This window comes from Salmo salar, chromosome 10 (genome assembly GCF_965601325.2).
Source record: "Salmo salar chromosome 10, fSalSal1, whole genome shotgun sequence".
NCBI classification, from domain to species: Eukaryota; Metazoa; Chordata; class Actinopteri; order Salmoniformes; family Salmonidae; genus Salmo; species Salmo salar.
The window spans coordinates 40,840,257-40,865,048 of NC_138300.1; the positions used below are offsets into that span (position 1 = coordinate 40,840,257).

At 45.7% G+C, this 24,792-nt stretch overlaps 1 protein-coding gene across 2 annotated transcripts in view; it reads right to left on the minus strand.

The window, feature by feature from the left end:
- The window catches only part of LOC106560368 (solute carrier family 22 member 23), a 36,336-nt gene that overhangs the window by 3,114 nt on the left and 8,430 nt on the right, over positions 1 to 24,792 (minus strand). For both annotated transcript variants that reach the window (XM_014123227.3, XM_014123226.3), the window contains exons 4-9: positions 7,164 to 7,350; positions 6,554 to 6,681; positions 5,674 to 5,776; positions 3,651 to 3,877; positions 1,541 to 1,573; positions 446 to 569 (exon numbers count right to left, since the gene is read on the minus strand). In XM_014123227.3, coding sequence (XP_013978702.1) covers positions 446 to 569; positions 1,541 to 1,573; positions 3,651 to 3,877; positions 5,674 to 5,776; positions 6,554 to 6,681; positions 7,164 to 7,350 — 802 coding nt within the window. The remainder of the gene's footprint in view (positions 1 to 445; positions 570 to 1,540; positions 1,574 to 3,650; positions 3,878 to 5,673; positions 5,777 to 6,553; positions 6,682 to 7,163; positions 7,351 to 24,792) is intronic.

Genomic DNA, 24,792 nt, shown 5'->3' on the forward strand with positions numbered 1-24,792 from the left:
TCCACTATGCTTACTACAAGTTTAGATAGCAGACCGCTAGACTACTACCAATCAACAACTGATCTACATTCTAGAACAGCAGTCTCTGTCAAATTGCATTTATATGACACATACAGACTACACCACGAGATGGCGCTAGTAGGCCACTAACACAAACCTAAAACTTGGTGAGTAGCAGTGGAGGCTGCTGAGGGGAGAACAGCTCATAATGGCTGGAAGGAGCGAATGGAATGGTGTCCATGTGTTTGATGTTATGTTGTTGATACCTTTCCACATGTTCCGCTCCAGCCATTACCACAAGCCCATCCTCCCCAATTAAGGTGCCACCAACCACCTGTAGTGTGTAGTTATAGGAATCAAATAACTGTAGGTGTGTGTGGGTGCGGTCAGACCATACATAGGTGTGTGTGGGTGCGGTCAGACCATACATAGGTGTGTGTGTTACCTGATGACGGTGGGAGTGATCTCAGCGCAGAAGAAGATGCTGAGGGTGCTGACGGCATGAGAGGAGAACATTCCAATGATGGAGAATGCCACAGAGAACTTCCTGTTTAGCGTGTCCCTCAGAACTAACCATACAAGAGGAGGAGGCACACGAGAGGTGAGACACATACATCATAAGTATAAACATTTCACTTAATAAAAACCGAACACAGTGGTGTACTGAGTAGCCATTCATTTTATTTAATGACTGTTTTGTATATTCTACAACACAAAATCAACAGATGGAGCCTGAGGCTGGCCTGTAGAGCACCTGACCGGCATACGCTCTTAGAAAAAGGTTCCAAAAACAGTTATTTGGCTGTCCCAATAGGTGAACCCATTTTGGTTCTAGGTAGAACCCCTTTTTTTAACCTTTATTTAACTAGGCAAGTCAGTTAAGAACTAATTATTATTTACAATGACAGCCTAGGAACAGTGGGTTAACAGCCTTGTTCAGGGGCAGAACGACAGATTTTTACCTTGTCAGCTTGGGGATTCGATCTAGAGACCTTTCAGTTACTGGCCCAACGCTCTAACCACTAGGTTACCTGCCGCCCCAGGTTAAAAGGGTTTAACCTGGAACCTAAAGGGTTCTACCTGGAACCCAAAGAGTTATACCTGGAACCTAAAGTGTTATACCTGGAACCCAAAGGGTTATACCTGGAACCTAAAGGGTTATACCTGCAACCTAAAGGGTTTAACCTGGAACCTAAAGGGTTTAACCTGGAACCTAAAGGGTTATACCTGAAACCTAAAGGGTTATACCTGAAACCTAAAGGGTTATACCTGGAACCTAAAGTGTTATACCTGAAACCTAAAGGGTTTAACCTGGAACCTACAGGGTTTAACCTGGAACCTACAGGGTTATACCTGAAACCTAAAGGGTTATACCTGAAACCTAAAGGGTTATACCTGGAACCTAAAGTGTTATACCTGAAACCTAAAGTGTTATACCTGAAACCTAAAGGGTTTAACCTGGAACCTACAGGGTTATACCTGGAACCAATGAGTGCATTCTTCCAATCGGTCTGAGTATGATTTTAAAGTCAAACTGTACCTGTGTCATGGCGAAGGCTGTACTTGCCAATCACTATATTCAAACAAAGGCCAGGGTGGGGGGAAGAAAAATAGAGAAAATTAGCATGAGCATAGCCATTAGAAGAGCTCATTATTTGTCTGACAGATACTGTTGATCTGATATAATGACTGAAGAACAGAGGTAATGATGCAGAAAGTGACATTCTCCTAGTAGTCTTCTCTGAAGCACTAAGTCCATTATTTGAGTATGACATTTGTCTATGACAGATTCAAATTATAATGGGATGTTATTGCTTTGTGTTTTCCCATGTAAAGAGCTATTTGTGATTGAAGGATTATGAGGGGGATGCCAGCATTGGTCACTTGTTAAAACATCTGACAAAACATGGGCTTTCATAAACTGAAGGTTGACCTAAATGTTTATTTCATAGAGATAAGATCTATATATATATATATATATATATATACAGTGGGGGAAAAAAGTATTTAGTCAGCCACCAATTGTGCAAGTTCTCCCACTTAAAAAGATGAGAGGCCTGTAATTTTCATCATAGGTACACTTCAACGATGACAGACAAAATGAGAAAAAAAATCCAGAAAATCACATTGTAGGATTTTTAATGAATTTATTTGCAAATTATGGTGGAAAATAAGTATTTGGTCAATAACAAAAGTCTATCTCAATACTTTGTTATATACCCTTTGTTGGCAATGACACAGGTCAAACGTTTTCTGTAAGTCTTCACAAGTTTTTCACACACTGTTGCTGGTATTTTGGCCCATTCCGCCATGCAGATCTCCTCTAGAGCAGTGATGTTTTGGGGCTGTCGCTGGGAAACACTGACTTTCAACTCCCTCCAAAGATTTTCTATGGGGTTGAGATCTGGAGACTGGCTAGGCCACTCCAGGACCTTGAAATGCTTCTTACGAAGCCACTCCTTTGTTGCCCGGGCGGTGTGTTTGGGATCATTGTCATGCTGAAAGACCCAGCCATGTTTCATCTTCAATACCCTTGCTGATGGAAGGAGGTTTTCACACAAAATCTCACGATACATGGCCCCATTCATTCTTTCCTTTACACGGATCAGTCATCCTGGTCCCTTTGCAGAAAAACAGCCACAAAGCATGATGTTTCCACCCCCATGCTTCACAGTAGGAATGGTGTTCTTTGGATGCAACTCAGCATTCTTTGTCCTCCAAACACGACGAGTTGAGTTTTTACCAAAAAGTTATATTTTGGTTTCATCTGACCATATGACATTCTCCCAATCCTCTTCTGGATCATCCAAATGCTCTCTAGCAAACTTCAGACGGGCCTGGACATGTACTGGCTTAAGCAGGGGGACACGTCTGGCACTGCAGGATTTGAGTCCCTGGCGGCGTAGTGTGTTACTGATGGTAGGCTTTGTTACTTTGGTCCCAGCTCTCTGCAGGTCATTCACTAGGTCCCCCCGTGTGGTTCTGGGATTTTTGCTCACCGTTCTTGTGATAATTTTGACCCCACGGGGTGAGATCTTGCGTGGAGCCCCAGATCGAGGGAGATTATCAGTGGTCTTGTATGTCTTCCATTTCCTAATAATTGCTCCCACAGTTGATTTCTTCAAACCAAGCTGCTTACCTATTGCAGATTCAGTCTTCCCAGCCTGGTGCAGGTCTACAATTTTGTTTCTGGTGTCCTTTGACAGCTCTTTGGTCTTGGCCATAGTGGAGTTTGGAGTGTGACTGTTTGAGGTTGTGGACAGTTGTCTTTTATACTGATAACAAGTTCAAACAGGTGCCATTAATACAGGTAACGAGTGGAGGACAGAGGAGCCTCTTAAAGAAGAAGTTACAGGTCTATGAGAGCCAAAAATCTTGCATGTTTGTAGGTGACCAAATACTTATTTTCCACCATAATTTGCAAATAAATTCATAAAAAATCCTACAATGTGATTTTCTGGATTTTTTTCTCATTTTGTCTGTCATAGCTGACGTGTACCTATGATGAAAATTACAGGCCTCTCTCATCTTTTTAAGTGGGAGAACTTGCACAATTGGTGGCTGACTAAATACTTTTTTCCCCCACTGTATATGTGTTTTATTTGTGTGTGTATGCATAACACGTGTGTGTGTGTGTGTCTCCAACTCACAGTTGAGCAGACCCAGCTGCAGCAGTGACGCCAGGGCGGTGATGATCATGAAGGTGAGCAGTCCGCCCCGACGACCCATGAATGCCACGGCCGGGCACAGCGCCAGGCACGTCGCTACGGCGATGCCAGCCATAGTGTAGTAGTCAGCGTGAAACATGGCCGACACAGGAGCCTCCGGGTCCATCATACTGCGGGCAAAACAGTGGTGGATACCGTACCCAGTCAACCTGAGGAGAGAGAGACATGTAGCATAGGTTGGACTCTGGCGGAAGGGTATTCTCTCCTGGTCTAATGGTTAAGACATTAGACACACACACACACACACACACACACACACACACACACACACACACACACACACACACACACACACACACACACACACACACACACACACACACACAAAATCATCATTACTAAGAGCAAGGCAGTGATGGATACCAAATGCCACCAATACAGAGGGTATATGGAGATATTATACACAATCTTGTATAACTAACCTTGTGGGGACACACAATTCAGTCCCATTCAAAATCATATTTTTCTTAAACCTTACCCTAATCCCAAAACCTAACCGTAACCCTAACCCTAGCTTAAACCTAATTCTAACCCTAACAGTGCTGACCCCATTTAGTCGACTGGTTGATTGTTTGGTTGATCAATAATTTTTTTTCCGACCAGTGGTACATTTATAATTTTTTGTTACCCCTTTTTCTCCCCAATTTCGTGGTATCCAATTGGTAGTTACAGTCTTGTCCCATCGCTGCAACTCCCGTACGGACTCGGGTGAGGTGAAGGTAGAGAGCCGAATGTCTTCCGAAACACAACCCAGCCGCACTGCTTCTTGATACAATGCCCACTTAACCCGGAAGTCAGCCGCACCACTGTGTCGGAGGAAACACCGTACAAACACCTACACCTGGCAGCCGTGGAGTCTCGCGATGGAACAAGAACATCCCTGCCGGTCAAACCCTCCCCGGGCTGCAAAGATTTTATTTTTGTCTTTATGTAGGCTACTTTTACATATTGGCAATGGAAGTTAATTTTAAATTTGTATCATTTATTTACATATAATGTTGATTAACCACATGACATTTACTTTGAGATATGAAGACTTTATTATAAATTAAATGAAACTGTTCCACAAAAATGTGCATCTGAAAATCCTAACTTGGCACGCTAAATGGATAAGGTTGCCGACCGCTGGTGTAGCCTATACCGACCGCTGGTGTAGCCTATACCGACCGCTGGTGTAGCCTATACCGACCGCTGGTGTAGCCTATACCGACCGCTGGTGTAGCCTATACCGACCGCTGGTGTAGCCTATACCGGCAACTTCAGGAGGGTAACACAGAATCTGTGAAGGCCAGCAGCAGTGGGAGGAGGAGTGTTGGGAACAGCTTGTTTCTTCTGGTTAGGCTACATTGATCTCTGGCTCCCTCTTTTTAGTAATTTGTGTGTCTTCAATTTTCATCGCAGTGCACAAAGCATCAGACAAGCTCAGTAGCCTACGTATAGTTGATTTGATTTAAACATAGGGTATGTCTATATATGGAAAAATACTAATTTTAAGATTTCGACCAATCAAAAGAGAACAGACAACTCTCGGTTGACCAAGAGTCGGGGACAACCCTAACCTTAACCCTAAACCCCCTAGAAATAGCATTTGACCTTATGGGGACTATCAAAATGTCCCCAGTTGGTCAAATGATTGTTTGTTTTCTATTCTAAGTCCCCACAAGTATAGTTACACACACACACACACACACACACACACACACACACACACACACACACACACACACACACACACACACACACACACCCCCCCCCCCCCCCCCCATACCGGCACACAGCCTTGTCATAGCCACAAACTATACCAGCACACAGCCTTGTCATAGCCACAATGTACCGTTTCTCAATGGGAAACCTAACTCATATGAAATTCATGCTCTGTTTGGCACATTACCCACTGCCTTCGATACAATTACACACAGATGCGCACACACACAGACAGACTTACGAGTTGACACAGAGCACGACGATGTTCTTCCACAGGTTTCTGGTGCTGGTCATCTTGACGATGCAGGTCCTCTTTGGCTTCTTATGCAGCTCATGCTCCAGCTCTGATGGTGAGATAGAACACAGTGTGAGACCTTTACACTGGCAAGGAAACAACACGCACGCACGCACCACATACATGGAGCCAGCATCCACACCACACAGATTATACAGCAATGGTCTTCTGTGGGTTGATGTGTGTGTATGAGATCTGAAATAAAACACTTTATTTTATTGATCCAGCTGTATTAATCTGCTCCCTGCGTTAAACTCATTTCTCATGGAGAGTGTATGTGTCTGCCATCAAGCCTTGCAGATATATTTCATCATATGAAACTAAAGCCCTGCAGTTGCACATATAAAAATGAACGAGTGTGTGTGTGTTTGACACTGTGTCTGACTGACTGAATCCATAGCATACACATTTCATCACTGAAATCAGAGACCTGCAGTTACATGTTGTTTATAACAACAATATGATCAGTGTAAATGCAATAGACAATGGTGTGTTGTTGTTGAGTCTATGTGAGAAATCCCATATGTATATACTGCATGATCAGCTGCAAACCAGGGATCTGTGTAGTGGCCATGGACAGAACACAGTTATTTTTTGACATGCAGTGTCTTTTCCCTCTCTGTCTCTCCCTTTTCTCTCTGTCTCGCTACCTCTCCCCTCCATGTCTCTCCATCTGTCCTTTTACTCTCTGTCTCTACCTCTCCCCTCCCTGTCTCTCCAGCTCTCCTCTTACTCTCTCTTTCTACCTCTCCCCTCCCTGTCTCTCCATCTGTCATTTTACTCTCTGTCTCTACCTCTCCCCTCCCTGTCTCTCCATCTCCTTCACCTGTTAGAACGCCACTGGGCTCGGTTGTCATGTCGACCTGGTTCTTCCTGGCGATGCAGAGCATCATGGCTTTAGAGCGGCGGTAGTGCTGGGTGGCCAGGAGCCAACGCAGGGACTCAGGGAAGATCCTACAGAGAGAAAGGGGGGGGGGGTCAGAGAGCCAGAGAGAGAGAGTGTAGGGGAGATGGGAGGGGAGTAGGGAGAGAAAGATAATAAGTTGTGAGGGAATGAGTAGAGGAGAGAGAGAGAAAGAAAGGAAGGAAGGGAGAGAGAAGTAAACACGACAAAGAGAGAGAGAATGACGGAAGGGAAGTGAGAGAAAGAGAGTATTGTCTGAAGATCTGAACAGAGCATGCAGTGTGGAATGTACTGTACAAGCCGAAGCCTGGTCCTGATGACCAAGTCTTTAACCTCTAACCCCACAGCATGGCGGACTCCCTCAGTGGGCTGAGGTACTTCATCAGTGGGAGGGGCCACTCTCTAAGTGGGTGTGGCTATCCCCTCAGTGGGTGGGACTACATGGTCATTCAAATTTTCAACCTCTAACTCTAGGATGAATGTCTCAACAGAATAGTGGTGACATGGAAGACATTTGGGCGTATCTCCTTACCAGATGTAGGGCAGCATGAGGACAAAGGGGCAGATGATGATAATCTGCAGGACCTGCCAATCATCCCGGGCGGGCCAACCCCGACACAGAGCCGCCACCCCGGGCATCACCAGCTGCCCGCCCACCATGAGGAAACTGGCCACCATGGTCATGGAGAAACGCCAGCCTGGCAGGCACAACTCAATCCCTGTAAAGAGGGAGAGTGGGGGGGAGAAAGCCGGAGAGGATAGGGGAGCGAGAAGGGGGAGGGAGGGAGGCGAGAGAGGTTAGACATATACAGACACCATGGTCATGGAGAACCGCCAGTTCAATCCATGTAGAGAGAGAGGGACAGAAGTTCCAGACAGATAAATTGGTTCAATTAGTGCATTCTCAGAGGTTTTTGTGTATTCCTTCTAATAAGGGCTTTTTACACTACTGAGCTGAACCAAATCAAACTGTACTGAGCCTGGTTATGCATTCACCATAGTCGCTGGACATTTGCTGAAAAGGAAAATGTGAAACGAATGTTGTGAAAAGGGTAGAATTGTATATCACTGCGGTACTGGCTGGTATCTCTGTCTTTGGTATATGTGTGTTTAAAGACTAAACAGTGAAATCTACATCTCATTCAATTAATAATTTAACACCTCTTCATGGCTGATCATTCCCTGGAGAAACTCCCAGTTAAACACCAGTTAACAACCAGTGAACCACCACACAACCAATCTGTCAGACCTCAAAACTATAGCCATTGTCAAGGGTTCAGTCAGTTCAGTCAGTGAGCGTTTCACAGTAACCGTCCCTTTCTTCCCTGAATGGGCTCTCGTCTCACCCCCCTACCGGCTACCCTGTGGTACAGTCCAGATGGTCCGCTCCAGATGGCAAGGTCTATTTGAAGGTGACCAGTAGGGGGGTGTAGGAGAGGGTGGCTGTATACTGTATGCTCACTAACCAGGGTTCTTGTACTGCCACTTCCCATAGCGAAGATGACAGAGAAAGCAGAGAGGGGGAGAAAGGAGAGGGGCAGAATACAAATGAGCCAAACTCCTGAGGGGAGGAAAACTCCGTCCCTCCATTCATCATCTAGATCACTGGAAGAAGAAGAATAAACCTTCCTACTGAGAGAGAGAGAGAGAGAGCTATACACACAAATTGATGGAAAGCGGTGTTGTGGGAAAATAATACAACATTGTAAAATCCATGTACACAAATTTTCTTCCACAGGGCTGTCGGGAGAGTTAGGGATGCAGCTTAAGCCCCACCCTCTTCAATATATATATCAACGAATTGGCGAGGGCACTAGATCAGTCTGTAGCACCCGGCCTCACCCTACTAGAATCTGAAGTCAAATGTCTACTGTTTGCTAATGATCTAGTGCTTCTGTACCCAACATAGGAGGGCCTACAGCGGCACCTAGGTCTTCTGCGCAGATTCTGTCAGACCTGGGCCCTGACAGTAAATCTCAGTAAGACAAAAATAATGGTGTTCCAAAAAGGTCCAGTGGTAAGGACCACAAATACAAATTCCATCTAGACACCGTTGCCCTAGAGCACACAAAAAACTATACATACCTCGGCCTAAACATCAGCGCCACAGGTAACTTCCACAAAGCTGTGAACGATATGAGAGACAAGGCAAGAAGGGCCTTCTACGCCATCAAAAGGAACATAAAATTCGACAAACCAATTAGGATCTGGCTAAATATACTTGAATCAGTTATAGTACCCAATGCCCTTCATAGTTGACAGTAGGGCTGTTGCGGTGACTGTATTACCGCCACACCGGCGGTCACGAGTCATGAAGGCAGTCAAATTCCACATGACTGTTTAGTCAGTGAAATTAGGCTTCTCCAAGCTCTGATGCTGCTGCTGGTCATTAGTACCTACCAAATGTTCTAACTGCCTGGTACTCAGCACTCTACTGTCCCTCTAAATCCCTCTACTGTCCCTCTAAATCCCTCTACTGTCCCTCTCATCAATCTACTGTCCCTCTCATCACTCTACTGTCACTCTAAATCACTCTACTGTCCCTCTCATCACTCTACTGTCCCTCTCATCACTCTACTGTCCCTCTCATCACTCTACTGTCCCTCTCAATCACTCTACTGTCACTCTAAATCACTCTACTCTCCCTCTCATCACTCTACTGTCCCTCTCATCACTCTACTGTCCCTCTCATCCCTCTACTGTCCCTCTCATCACTCTACTGTCCCTCTACATCACTCTACTGTCACTCTACATCACTTTACTGTCCCTCTCATCACTCTACTGTCACTCTAAATCACTCTACTGTCCCTCTAAATCACTCTACTGTCCCTCTAAATCACTCTACTGTCACTCTAAATCACTCTACTGTCCCTCTAAATCACTCTACTGTCCCTCTAAATCACTCTACTGTCCCTCTCATCACTCTACTGTCCCTCTAAATCCCTCTAAATCCCTCTACTGTCCCTCTCATCACTCTACTGTCCCTCTAAATCCCTCTACTGTCCCTCTCATCACTCTACATCACTCTACTGTCACTCTAAATCCCTCTACTGTCACTCTAAATCACTCTACTGTCCCTCTCAATCACTCTACTGTCCCTCTCAATCACTCTACTGTCCCTCTCAATCACTCTACTGTCCCTCTAAATCCCTCTACTGTCCCTCTCATCACTCTACTGTCCCTCTAAATCCCTCTACTGTCCCTCTAAATCCCTCTACTGTCCCTCTAAATCCCTCTACTGTCCCTCTTAATCCCTCTACTGTCCCTCTAGTCCCTCTACTGTCCCTCTCGTCACTCTACTGTCCCTCTAAATCACTGTACTGTCCTTCTCATCACTCTACTGCGCCTCTCATCACTCTACTGTCACTCTACATCACTTTACTGTCCCTCTCATCACCCTACTGTCCCTCTAAATCTAAGCAAGCTGGCTAAGCAAGCTGGTCCTGGGGCTCTGTTCACAAACACAAACAGACCCCACAGAGCCCCAGGACAGCAACCCAATTAGACCCAACCAAATCATGAGAAAACAAAAATAGAATTACTTATAAAGAATTAACAAAAACACTGAGCAAACTAGAATGCTATTTGGCCCTAAACAGAGAGTACACAGTGGCAGAATACCTGATCACTGTGACTGACCCAAACTTAAGGAAAGCTTTGACTATGTACAGACTCAGTGAGCATAGCCTTGCTATTGAGAAAGGCCACCGTAGGCAGATCTGGCTCTCAAGAGAAGACAGGCTATGTGCACACTGCCCACAAAATGAGGTGGAAACTGAGCTGCACTTCCTAACCTCCTGCTAAATGTATGACCATATTAGAGACACATATTTCCCTCAGATTACACAGACCCACAAAGAATTCGAAAACAAATCCAATTTTAATAAATTCCCATATCTACTGGGTGAAATACCAGTGTGCCATCACAGCAGCAAGATTTGTGACCTGCTGTTACAAGAAAAGGGCAACCAGTGAAGAACAAACACCATTGTAAATACAACCCATATTTATGTTTATTTATTTTCCCTTTTGTACAACACTGTACATAGCCATAATATGACATTTGAAATGTCTCTATTCTTTTGAAACTTTTGTGAGTATAATGTTTACTGTTCATTTCTGATAGTTTATTTCACTTTTGTTCATTATCTATTTCACTTGCATTTGGCAATGTAATATATTTCCCGTGCCAATAAAGCCCTTTGAACTGAGAGAGAGGAGTCAGCTGATGTCTGGAGATGGAGAACAACCCCTCCGACCTCCTGTAGTGAGCTTCTCTCCCCTGGAGCCCAAACACACAGCAAGGAAATTATACTGACCCCAGGTTGACTCACCCTTAAGCCTTTTCTCTCTCCCTCTATCTCTCTCTCTGTGTGCATATGTGATGAAAGTCTGTGCCCAGTCAGCACAGCCCGCTTTGTTCAAACCAAACTGAATCAGACCCAGAGCCCAAACCTCCTCTTCATTAGACAGATACTGTAGCAGGCTGTATGAAACTAATGTAATGTACTGCTCACAATGAAGATACCTCTGCCAGAGCTTGGTATATAATCCCTCGCAAAATATAGCAGTAAGCAACCCCCGCTGTTTCCCCCAAAAAACATAACCCCTTGTGGAGGTGGTGTCTGCTTACAGAGTGTTCTGGGAATCACACACACACACACACACACACACACACACACACACACACACACACACACACACACACACACACACACACACACACACACACACACACACACACACACACACACACACACACACACACACACACACACACACACACACACACACACACACACACTGCTGTGAGTCAGGGACCTTTTGTTCCAACTGAGCGGGAGAAAGACTCCTCTTGTGTTGATTACCTCACTGAACCCCCTCCTCTCCTCCCTCTCCGCTCTCCCTCCCTTCTTCTCTCCCCTCCTCTGCTCTCCCCACAGCTGACCCCCCTCCCTCTCACGCCCCTCCCTATGCCCACTCCTCTCCCACAGCTCTCTCACGTCTCTACCCTCAAAAGTTGTATGTTACATGCACCAGTAAAGTGAAATGCTTAGCTTGCAAGCCCTTCACAACAGTGCACTATTCAATATCAAAATATTATATATATAAAAAACTAAATTAAATAATAAATAAGAGAGCTGAAAAAAAGGAAGGTAAACTATATACTATACAGTACACGGTCAGTGCCAGCACCAAACTACAATAACAAATAACCCCTTATACTGGTCAGGACGTGACAGTACCCCCCCCCCCAAAGGTACAGACCCCGGATGCACCTTAAACAACAACACAAAAATAAACCCAAAACAAAAATAATCCCAAACTAAAGGGGGGGAAGGGAGGGTGGCAACCGTCACCGACGGTTCTTGTGCTACACCCCCCTCCCCAACCTCCTACTACGGAGGTGGCTCAGGCTCCGGCCTTACTCCCCAACCTAACCTGTCCATCCCCGCTAACTGGTTATTATATATTACCCTTCCCGAAGTCTCTGGACTAAGTCGAATCGCTGAAGACCTCGGGCTGATGCGCGTCGCTGGAGACCTCGGACTGGCGGGCGACTCTGGGAGCTCCGGACTGTAGGCCGTCTCTCTCGGTTCCGGACTGTAGGCCGTCTCTCTCGGTTCCGGACTGTAGGCCGTAGCCAGAAACACTGGACGGGGAACTGTCGCTGGAAGCTCTGGACGGGGTACTGTTGCCGGAAGCTCTGGACGGGTAACTGTCGCCGGAAGCTCTGGACGGGTAACTGTCGCCGGAAGCTCTGGACGGGGAACTGTCGCCGGAAGCTCTGGACGGGGTCTGCGCACTGAAGGCCTGATGCGTGGTGCTGGCTTTGGAGATGCCAGACTATTTACACGCACCACAGGGCTAGTGCGAGGAGCAGGAGCAGGACGTACTGGACTGGGCTGATGTACTGGAGGCCTGGTGCATGGGGCTGGTACTGGAGGTACCAGACTGGAGACACGCACCCCAAGGCTAGTGCGAGGAGCAGGAACTGGATACACCGGGCCATGAGTAAGCACTGGAGGTCTGGAGCGCACCTCCTGCACAACCCGTCCTGGCTGGATGGCAATAGTAGCCCTGTACGAGTAGAGTGCTGGCACAGGGCGAACTGGGCTGTGCAGAGGCCTGATGGCTGCCGTGTGTAGAGCAGGCGTAGGGTAGCCTGGACCTAGGAGGTGCACTGGTGGCCAGATGTGCTGCGCAGGCATCCTCCTTCCAGGCTGGATGCCCACTCTAGCACGGCACTTGCGAGGGGCTGGGATAGCTCGCACCGGACTGTGCGTGCGCATGGGCGAGATCGTGTGCACTTCCGCATACACCGGCGCTCTCACTGCCAACCACTCCCCATAATAAGCACGGGGAGTTGGCTTAGGGCTCTTGCCTGACCTAGCCACACTCCCCGTGTGCCCCCCCCCCAAAAAAAAATGTTTTGGTGCTGCCTCTCATACTGTCGAATCGGTGCGTATAAGGCCTCATAATGGCGCCGCTCCGCCTTGGCTGCCTCCAGCTCCTCCTTAGGGCGAACGTATTCCCCAGCCTGGTGCCATGGTCCAGCCCCATCCAGAATTTCCTCCCATGTCCACGATTCCAAATAGCTCCTTTCCTGGTGCTGCTCCTTCCTCCGCTGTTTGGTCCGTTTGTGGAGGGTAGTTCTGTCATGGTTGTCGTAAGGATTGGACCAAAATGCAGCAGGAATATGTATACTCATCTTCTTTTTATTTGAAGAAGGAGAAACAACTAAATACGTATACCCCCCCCAAAAAAAAAAACAGTCCTGTCAGGTGCAACAAACACTAAACAAGGAACAACTACCCACAAATCCCATAGAAAAACACCCCTCTTAAATAGGACCTTCAATTAGAAGCAACTAGGAGCAGCTGCTTCCAATTGAAGGTCAACCCAACAAACACCACACAGAAATAGACATACAAGAACTAACATAGAAATAGACTAACAAGAACATAACCCAACAAACCCCGAAACACTGTAAACAAACATCCCTCTTAAAACAGAACATAGCCCAACAAACCCCGAAACACTCTAAACAAACACACCCCTGCCACGTCCTGACCAAACTACAATAACAAATAACCCCTTATACTGGTCAGGACGTGACAACAGGGGGTACCGGTACCAAGTCAATGTGCGGGTGTACAGAATAGTCTAGGTAATTTGTAAAGTGACTATGCATAGATAATAAACAGCGAGTAGCAGCAGTGTAAAAACAAAGGGGGGGAGGGGGGGTCAACGTAAATAGTCCGGGTGGCCATTTTATTAATTGTTCAGCAGTCTTATGGCTTGGGGATAGAAGCTGTTAAGGAGCCTTTTGGTCCTAGACTTGGCGCTTGGGTACCACTTGCCATGTGGTAGCAGAGAGAACAGTCTATGACTTGGGTGACTGGAGTCTTCCTCTGGCACCCCCTAGTATATACAGTTGAAGTCGGAAGTTTATATACACTTAGGTTGGAGTCATTAAACTCGTTTTTCAACCACTCCACAAATTTCTTGTTAACAAACTATAGTTTTGGCAAGTCGGTTAGGACATCTACTTTGTGCATGACACAAGTAATTTCCAACAATTGTTTACAGACAGATTATTTCACTTATAATTCACTGTATCACAATTCCAGTGGGTCAGAAGTTTACATACACTAAGTTGACTGTGCCTTTAAACAGCTCGGAAAATTCCATAAAATGATGTCATGGCTTTAGAAGCTTCTGATAGGCTAATTGACATCATTTGAGTCAATTAGAGGTGTACCTGTGGATGTATTTCAAGGCCTACCTTCAAACTCAGTGCCTCTTTGCTTGACATCATGGGAAAATCAAAAGAAATCAGCCAAGACCTCAGAAAACAATTGTAGAGCTCCACAAGTCTGGTTCATCCTTGGGAGCAATTTCCAAATACCTGAAGGTACCACATTCACATCTGTACAAACAATGGTACGCAAGTATAAACATCATGGGACCACGGAGCTGTCATACCGCTCAGGAAGGAGACGTGTTCTGTCTCCTAGAGATGAACGTACTTTGGTGCGAAAAGTGCAAATCAATCCCAGAACAACAGCAAAGGACCTTGTGAAGATGCTGGAGGAAACAGGTACAAAAGTATCTACATCCACAGTAAAACGAGTCCTATATCGACATAGTCTGAAAGGCCACTCAGCAAGGAAGAACCCACTGCTCCAAAACCGCCATTAAAAAGCCAGACTACGGTTTGCAACTGCACATGGGGACAAGATGGCGCAGCAGTAAAACATGTTTGTTTTCATCCCATGTAAATATTCAGTCTTTTTACGTACATATCCCAACCAGAAGCAATGGATTACAGGCAACATCTGCACCAAGCTAAAGGCTAGAGGGCTTGTTAGAAAGCATTTCACTGTAAGGTCTACACCTGTTGTATTTGGTGCATGTGACAAATACAATTTGATTTGAGCTGCCGCTTTCAAGGAGCGGGACACTAATCTGGACGTTTATAAGAAATCTTGCTATGCCCTCAGACGAACCATCAAACAGGCAAAGCGTCAATACAGGACTAAGATTGAATCATAGTTGCAGGAAGGTATATTTAATTCGAAAATGGAAAAAAGAGGTTGAAAGATAAGAAAAGCCATTTGTAGGGATCCAAATTTTGCAGCTCTTTCAGAACATCAGCTGTCTGGATTTGGGTGAAGGAGAAGCGGGAGGGGCTTAGACCAGTTGCTCCGCACACCCCGATCAAATCTGCCAATCCCCGTATTCTTATCGGCAGACTCAACAGCCTTGGTTTCTCTAATGACTGCCTCACCTGGTTCACTAACAGATAGAGTTCAGTGTGTCAAATCGGAGGGCCTGTTGTCTGGACCTCTGGCAGTCTCTATGGGGGTGCCACAGGGTTCAATTCTCGGGCCGACTCTTTTCTCTGTATATATCAATGAGTTCGCTCTTGCTGCGGGTGATTCTTTGATCCACCTCTGTGCAGATGACACCATTCTGTATACATCTGGCCCTTCTTTGGACACTGTGTTAACAAACCTCCAAACGAGCTTCAACGCCATACAACACTCCTTCCGTGGCCTCCAACTGCTCTTAAATGCTAGTAAAACGAAATGCATACTCTTCAACCGATCGCTGCCCACATCCGCCCGACTAGCATCACTACTCTGGATGGTTCTTACTTAGAATATGTGGACAACTACAAATACCTAGGTGTCTGGCTAGACTGTAAACTCTCCTTCCAGATCTCCAATTCAAAGTAAAATCTAGAACCGGCTTCTTATTTCGCAAACAAAGCCTCCTTCACTCATGCTGCCAAACATACCCTCGTAAAACTGACTATCCTACAGATCCTTGACTTCGGCGATGTCATTTACAAAATAGCCTCCAACACTACTCAGTAAACTAGATGCGGTCGATCACAGTGGCATCTTTTTTGTCACCAAAGCCCCATATACTACCCACCATTGCGACCTGAATGCTCTTGTTGTCTGGTCCTCACTACATATTCGTCGCCAAACCCACTGGCTCCAGGTCATCTATAAGTCTTTGCTAGGTAAAGCTCCGCCTTATCTCAGCTCACTGGTCACCATAGCAACACCCACACCCGTAGCACGCGCTCCAGCAGGTCATCCCCAAAGCCAACACCTCTTTGGCCGCCTTTCCTTCCAGTTCTCTGCTGCCAATGACTGGAACGAATTGCAAAAATCACTGAAGTTGGAGACTTATATCTCCCTCACTAACTTTAAGCGTCAGCTGTCAGAGCAGCTTACCGATCGCTGCAGCTGTACACAGCCCATCTGTAAATAGCCCATCCACTACCTACCTCATCCCCATATTTTTTTTCTGCTCTTTTGCACACCAGTATTTCTACTTTCACATCCTCATCTGCACATATATCACTCCAGTGTTTAATTGTTAAATTGTAATTACTTCGCCACTATTGGCCTATTTATTGCCTCCTTACTTCATTTGCACACACTGTATACAGATATTTCTATTGTGTTATTGACTGTACATTTGTTTATCCCATGTGTAACTCTGTGTTGTTGTTTTTGTCGCACTGCTTTGCTTTATCTTGGCCAGGTCGCAGTTGTAAATGAGAACTTGTTCTCAACTGGCCTACCTGGTTAAATAAATGGGAAATACATTTTAAAAAAGAGTGGGTCTAGGGTTTCCGGCATGATGGTGTTGATGTGAGCCATGACCAGCCTTTCAAAGCACTTCATGGCTACCGACGTGAGTGCTACGGGGCGGTAATCATTTAGGCAGGTTACCTTCGCTTTCTTGGGCACAGGGACTATGGTGGTCTGTATGAAACATGTAGGTATTACAGACTTGGTAAGGGAGAGGTTGAAAATGTCAGTGAAGACACTTGCCAGTTGGTCTGCGCATGCTTTGAGTACACGTCCTGGTAATCCATCTGGCCCCGGGGCTTTGTGAATGTTGACCTGTTTAAAGGTCTTGCTCACATCAGCTACGTAGAGCGTGATCACACACTTGTCCGGAACAGCTGATGCTCTCATGCGTGTTTCAGTGTTATTTGCCTTGAAGCGAGCATAGAAGTAGTTTAGCTTGTCTGGTATGCTCGTGTCACTGGGCAGCTCTCGGCTGTGCTTCCCTTTGTAGTCTGTAATGGTTTGCAAGCCCTGCCACATCAGACGAGCATCAGAGCCGGTGTAGTAGGATTCAATCTTAGTCCTGTATTGACGCTTTGCCTGTTTGATGGTTCGTCTGAGGGCATAGCAGAATTTCTTATAAACGTCCAGATTAGTGTCCTGCTCCTTGAAAGTGGCAGCTCTAAATGAAATCAAATTGTATTTGTCACATGCGCCAAATACAACAGGTGTAGACCTTACAGAGAAATGCTTTCTGACAAGCCCTCTAGCCTTTAGCTCGGTGCAGATGTTGCCTGTAATCCATGGCTTCTGGTTAGGATATGTACGTACGGTCAAGGTGGGGCCGACGTCGTCGATGCACTTATTGATGATGCCGGTGACTGAGGTGGTATACTCAATGCCATTGGATGAATCCCGGAACATATTCCAGTCTGTGCTAGCAAAACAGTCCTGTAGCGTAGCATCCGCGTCATCTGACCACTTCCATATTGAGCGAGTCACTGGTACTTTCTGCTTTAGTTTTTGCTTGTAAAAAGGAATCAGGATAGAATTATGGTCAGATTTGCCAAATGGAGGGCGAGGGAGAGCTTTGTACACGTCTCTGTGTGTGGAGTAAAGGTGGTCTAGATATGTACATGTAGGCAGGGATTAGGAGAAAGTGACTGGTAGCAGGATTAATAGTAATAATTTTTTTTTTTTTTTTTTTTTCCAGCAATAATAGTAAACAATATGGCAGCAGCATAGAAAAGCTGTCACCCCTGCCCCCTACTCCCCACCCACTGTCCTCTACCCCCTCTCCCCTATCCCCTCCGCTGTCCTCTACCCCCTCCCCCGCCCCATACCCTGTCCTCTACCCCCTCCGCTGTCCTCTACCCCCTCTCCCCATCCCCTCCGCTGTCCTCTACCCCCTCCCCGCCCCATACCCCCTGTCCTCTACCCCCTCCCTTGTCCTCTACCCCCTCTCCCCTATCCCCTCCGCTGTCGTCTACCCCCTCCCCCTCCCCCGTTCTCCACCTCTCCCTTATCCTCTACCCCCTCCCCCGCCCCATACCCCCTGTCCTCTACCCCCTCCCTTGTCCTCTACCCCCTCTCCCCTATCCCCTCCGCTGTCATCTACTCCCTCCCCATTCTCCATCTCTCCCTTATCCTCTACCCCCTCCCCCTCCCCCGCCCCATACCCCCTGTCCTCTACCCCCTCCCCTGTCCTCTACCCCCTCCCCTGTCCCACTCCTGTTCCCTGCTTCTCCTTTCACAAGGAGGCAATCCTCTGACTTGGGCTGAAAGTGATCAGCTGCAGAGAGAAAGGAAAGAGAAAGAAAAGAGAGAGAAAACACTGTGACTGTGGCTAAAGAAATCTGTCATAACAAAAGGCTTGACCCCCACACCCACTCACTGAGTGTGGAAGGTCTGAGGGATAGCGGGGGTGATAAGGCAGCTGTCAGGGATAATAGGCACCTGTGAGAGAGGAAGAGAGGGGGAGAGGAGGATGGAGGGCAGGACATGGGATGATTGTTCTTCTTTCCGGCTGAGTCAGTAATTTAACTGTATCCTTCTATTTTCTCTATCACTAATACTCTACTCCTCTCTTCACTTCTTACTCCATCCCTTCTTTTTTCCTCTTCATCCCACATTCTCTATGAAGGACGAAATGGAGGGAATTGAAGGGGAGACGTGGAGAAATAGAGAGACATTTTATGGAGGGAGAGCAAAAAGGGAAAAAGAGAGAGCAAGGGAATGGAGAGAGGGAGAGAGAAGGGAGAAATGGAGAGAGGGATCACAACATTTAACCCTGTAGAATGATTGAGTACATATAAAACCTAACAGTCCTTCGGGCCCCTGGAAGACTCATGGCCCCTCAGGAATAAGACTGATTATACAGTAAATACACACTCACACAACCAACAGCTTGTGACCTCTTGTTCTGAAATAATGTATTGAATAAGCATTGTTCTCTCCTTGTGTGTGAGTGTGGCACAGCGAGATAAAAGGGACATCAGAGATTCTAAATAAGCCTAGAAAGAATCCCACACAAGCTTGGGGATGAGTTGGAGGGAGAGAGAATGAGAGGAGGAGGGGTGGAATGGATAGGGAAAGAGAACAGAGAGAGGAATTGGACAAAGACAAGGAAATGTGGAGAGAATAAGCAGGAAGGGAGGGAAGGGGGGAAGGGGGGACAGAAAGAAAATAAGGGGAGTGTTTCTCTGGCTGCAAACCCCACAGACACACATGGACACACACCCATATCATTTCAATTTCCCTTCATCGGCATGGCATACACACACTCAAATGTTCTGTACTTAAAGAAAGAGAGGCGTATGTACTGTGTGTTAGTTTATGTTCTGCTGTGTTTGTGTGTGTGCGTGCATATACACTGACCAAAAATATAAACACAACATGTAAAGTGTTGGTCCCATGTTCTCACAAAAAGCTTATTTCTCTCAAATTTTGTGCACAAATTTGTTTACATCCCTGTTAGTGAGCATTTCTCATTTGCCAAGATAATCCATCCACCTGACAGATGTGGCATATCAAGAAGCTGATTAAACAGCATGATCATTACACAGGTGCACCTTGTGTTGGGGTCAATAAAAGGCCACTCTAACATGTACCATTTTGTCATACAACACAATGCCACAGATGTCTCAAGTTTTGAGGGAGAATGCAATTGGCATGCTGACTGCAGGTATGTCCACCAGAGCTGTTGCAAAATAATTTAATGTTAATTTCTCAAGCATAAGCCCCCTTTTAGAGAATTTGGCAGTACGTCCAACCGGCCTCACAACCACATACCATGTGTATGGCATCGTGTGGGTGAGAAGTTTGCTGATGTCAACAGTGGGAACAAAGTGCCCCATGGTGGCAGTGGGGTTATGGTATGGGCAGACATAAGGTATGGACAGCAAACAAAATTGCATCTATGGCAATTTGAATGCACAGAGATACCTTGACGAGATCGTGATGCCAACTGTCGTGCCATTCATCCGCCGCCATCACCTCATGTGTCAGCATGATAATGCACGGCCCTATGTTGCAAGGAGTTCTACACAATTCCTGGAAGCTGAAAATGTCCCAGTTCTTCCATGGCCTGCATACTCACCAGACATGTCACCCATTTAGCGTGTGTGGGATGCTCTGGATCAACGTGTACGACAGCATGTTCCAGTTCCCACCAATATCCAGTAACTTCGCACAGCCATCAAAGAGGGGTGGGACAACATTCCACAGGCCAAAATCAACAGCCTGATCAACTGCGAAGGAGATGTGTCACGCTGCATGAGGAAAATGGTGGTCACACCAGATACTGACTGGTTTTCTGATCCACGCCCCTACCTTTTTTTAAAGGTATCTGTGACCAACAGATGCATATCTGTGTTCCCAGTCATGTGAAATCCATAGATTAGGGCCTAATTTATTTATTTAAATTGACTGATTTTCTTATATGAACTGTAACTCAGTAAAATCTTTGACGTTGTTGCATGTTGCGTTTATATTTTGTTCAGTATAACTATATCTTTGAACATTTCGATTAAGGCAGCTGTTCGCAGCTCTGATTAAGAGGGGTTGGGTTAAATGCGGAAGACACATTTCGGTTGAATGCATTCAGTTGTGCAACTGACTAAGTATGCCCTTTCCCACCCCAAAATCTTTCCAAATTGGTTCCCACTAGAGCCTATTAAATCAAATAAAATTGTATTAGTCACATGCGCTGAATACAACAGGTAAATGCTTACTTACAAGCCCCTAATCAACAATGCAGTTTACATTTTTTGGGATAAGAATAAGAAATAAAAGTAACAAATAATTAAAGAGCAGCAGTAAAATAACAATAGTGAGACTATATACAGGGGGGGTACCGGTACAGTCAATGTGCAGGGGCACCGGTTAGTTGAGGTAATATGTACATGTAGGTAGAGTTATTAAAGTGACTTTGCATGGATGATAACAACAGAGAGTAGCAGCAGTGTAAAAGAGGGAGGGGGGGCAATGCAAATAGTCTGGGTAGCCATTTGATTAGATGTTCAGGAGTATTATGGCTTGGTGGTAGATGCTGTTTAGAAGCCTCTTGGACCTAGATTTGGCGCTCCGGTCTCCGGTACCGCTTGCCGTGCGGTAGCAGAGAGAACAGTCTATGACTAGGGTGGCTGGAGTCTTTGACAAATTTTAGGGCCATCCTCTGACACCGCCTGGTATAGAGGTCCTGGATGGCAAGAAGCTTGGCCCCAGTGATGTACTGGGCCGTTCGCACTATCAGTGCGGATGTTGCCTGTAATCCATGGTTTCTGGTTGGGGTATGTACATACGGTCACTGTGGGGATGACATCATCGATGCGCTTATTGATGAAGCCAATGACTAATGTGGTGTACTCAATGCCATCGGAGGATTCCCGGAACATATTCCAGTCTGTGCTAGAAAAACGGCCCTGTAGCTTAGCATCTGCTTCATCTGACCACTTTTTTATTGATCTAGTCACTGGTGCTCCCTGCTTTAATTTTTGCTTGTAAGCAGGAATCAGGAGGATAGAATTATGGTCAGATTTGCCAAATGGAGGGCGAGGGAGAGATTTGTATGCGTCTCTATGTGCTGTAAAGGTGGTCCAGAGTTTTTTCCCTCTGGTTGCACATTTAACATGCTGATAGATATTTGGTTAAACAGATTTAAGTTTCCCTGCATTAATGTCCCCGGCTACTAGGAACGCCGCCTCTGGGTGAGCGTTTTCTTGTTTGCTTATGGCGGAATACAGCTCATTCAATGCTGTCTTAGTGCCAGCCTCCGTCTGTGGTGGTATGTAAACAGCTACGAAGAATAGAGATGAAAACTCTCTCGGTAGGTACTGTGGTCTTCAGCTTATCATGAGATGCTCTACCTCAGGCGAACAATAGCTTGAGACTTCCTTAGATAACATGCACCAGCTGTTATTTACAAAAAATACATAGTCCGCCGCCCCTTGTCTTACCAGACGCCGCTGTTCTATCCTGCCGGTATAACCAGCCAGCTGTATGTTGATAGTGTCGTCGTTCAGCCACGACTCCGTGATGCATAAGATATTACAGTTTTGAATGTCCCGTTGGTAGTTTAATCTTCCGCGTAGGTCATCGATTTTATTCTCCAAAGATTGCACGATTGCTAGCAGAATGGAAGAAGTGGGGGTTTATTCGATCGCCTAAAAATTCTCAGATGGCAGCCCGCCCTCTGGCCCCTTTTTCTCCGCCTCCTCTTCACGCAAGTCATGGGGATCTGGGCCTGTTCCCAAGAAAGCAGTATATCATTCGCGTCGGGCTCGTCAGACTGTTTAAAGGAAAAAAAATGATTCTGCCAGAAGTTATGTTCGGTCATAAGAGACGGTAGCGGCAACATTATGTACAAAATAAGTAAAAAAATAAGTGACAAACAACGCAAATAAACAAACAAAAAAACACAGTCGGTTGGGGACACGTAAAACGTCAGCCTTCTGCTCCGGCGCCATTGTTGGTCATACTATGACTACCATAGCAGCCTTGGAATAACGATATGCTATTATTTTCTATTAACATGAATCCTTTTGAGCATGTCTACTGGGGTGTGGCATAATGCTATAGTACGACTCCTTACTCTCTGAGACAAACAATAATAACAACAACAAGAACAACAATGCAGCTTTATCCTACCAGCTCTGACAGTATATATCATGTGACAGAAGACAATGAGGTTCAAGTACCAATACAGCTCAGTTAATTTACATAAATGGGTCATCAATGGAGTATTTAAATATTGCAGTGTGTCACTATACTGTAAATGATAACACATGCAGCTCATGCAAGCAGTGAAATACATTTTTTTTGTCACAACATAAAGTAAATCGTAAAGTACCATGGCAACCCACTGCATAGCTACAGTAGCTATATTCTCTGTCCACTCTGTACACTCTCTTCTGAATACCTTGTATTTACACAATAAAGCACAGACAACATAGGAGTTTTTCACTAACACAAATTCTCTCTTTCTCTCTCCACACACACACGCTATCTTATTCTATCCTTGTGGGGACCAAACACTTTTTTCCATTCAAAATCATATTTTCCCTAACCCTTACCATAACTTTAACCCTAAATTTAACCCATAACCTAACACAAAACCTAACTCCTAACCCTAACCACTAACTCTTACCATAACCATAATTCTAACCCTAACCCTAAACTGAACCCCTAAGCCTAAAATACTCTTTGTCCTCATTGGGATGTGGGAAATGTCCCCACGAGGGAGAATTTTCCTTGTTTTACTATCCTTGTGGTGACTTTTGGGGATTTTAGGTCCCCACAAGGATAGAAGAACCAACACACACACACACACACACACACACACACACACACACACACACACACACACACACACACACACACACACACACCACACACACACACACACACACACACACACACACACACACTCTGTATAATTACAGTGAGAGAACAGTGCCTATTCAATGCATTATTTCAGATCAAGTTTACAAGCTGCTGGTTGTGTGTGGGTGAATGTCTACTGTATAATCAGTCTTATTCCGAGGGGCCATGTGTCTGCCAGGGCCCGAAGGACTGTTAGGTCTCAGATGTACACCAACACTAAGACATGTTTCAAGTGAAATGGATCCCATTTAAAGGTCTTTTCTATTTAAGCTGACAAACAGCAGTATAAGGGTTGTCTTATGTCAGCATAGGTAGCTGTGTGTGTGCGTACATGCATTCGTGAGCCGAGGAGCCTGTGTATGTATGTGTGCGGTCTTTGTTTGTGACACACAGCAATGTCAGCTGGTCTTATCCATGATTACTGAATGTGAACATTAAGAAATTATGATTTTAGAGACAGAACCTGATCAGGTGAAAAAATGGGAAGGCATGATGGGGAAACAACAGCTTTGTTAGCCTCCCTTCTAGTATGGCCTGGTAACAATGACCTCACACAAACACACACACAAAACATGACTCAGAGTTTGTAGGCAGTCTTTGTTTGATGAACTCTGCGACAAACACCCAAACAACACCATACAGCATTCATCTGGCTAATGTGAGACTATGCATTCACCAGCACAAAAACCCATAACCTATTTCTCAAAAAACACATCCATAGTACACCACAAAAAATTGAGGAATTCTATATTCATCACGTTAGCCTCAAACCATTTCCCCCAGGATCACCCCCATAGAAGCGTAAAATCCCTGCATTTATCTGGACAGGCATTATAAAGGATAGTGAGAGTCTCTATAACAACAGGAACAACATGAACAGTTAAAGTTCTACAGTATCAACAGATCAGAGATTAAACCCCCGTATGACTCACCACAGCTCTAAGAGGCGTCCATTTTGTTTGTTTGTTTTTAGTGAAGCTTAGAAGACATTTTCAGCCACCCCCTGCTGTGGTGAACAATACCGCTGCAGACTTAACACAGCTGCACCCCCCCACACCCCACCCCACCCTCAAACTGACTGACTAATCTCTCTGGTGAGAAAAGTCCAAAAGGCCTAGGTGACAAGGGAGAGGGGTGGGGGGGTTGGAGGTTTTATGGTAAACGAGTAGGAGGATAGTA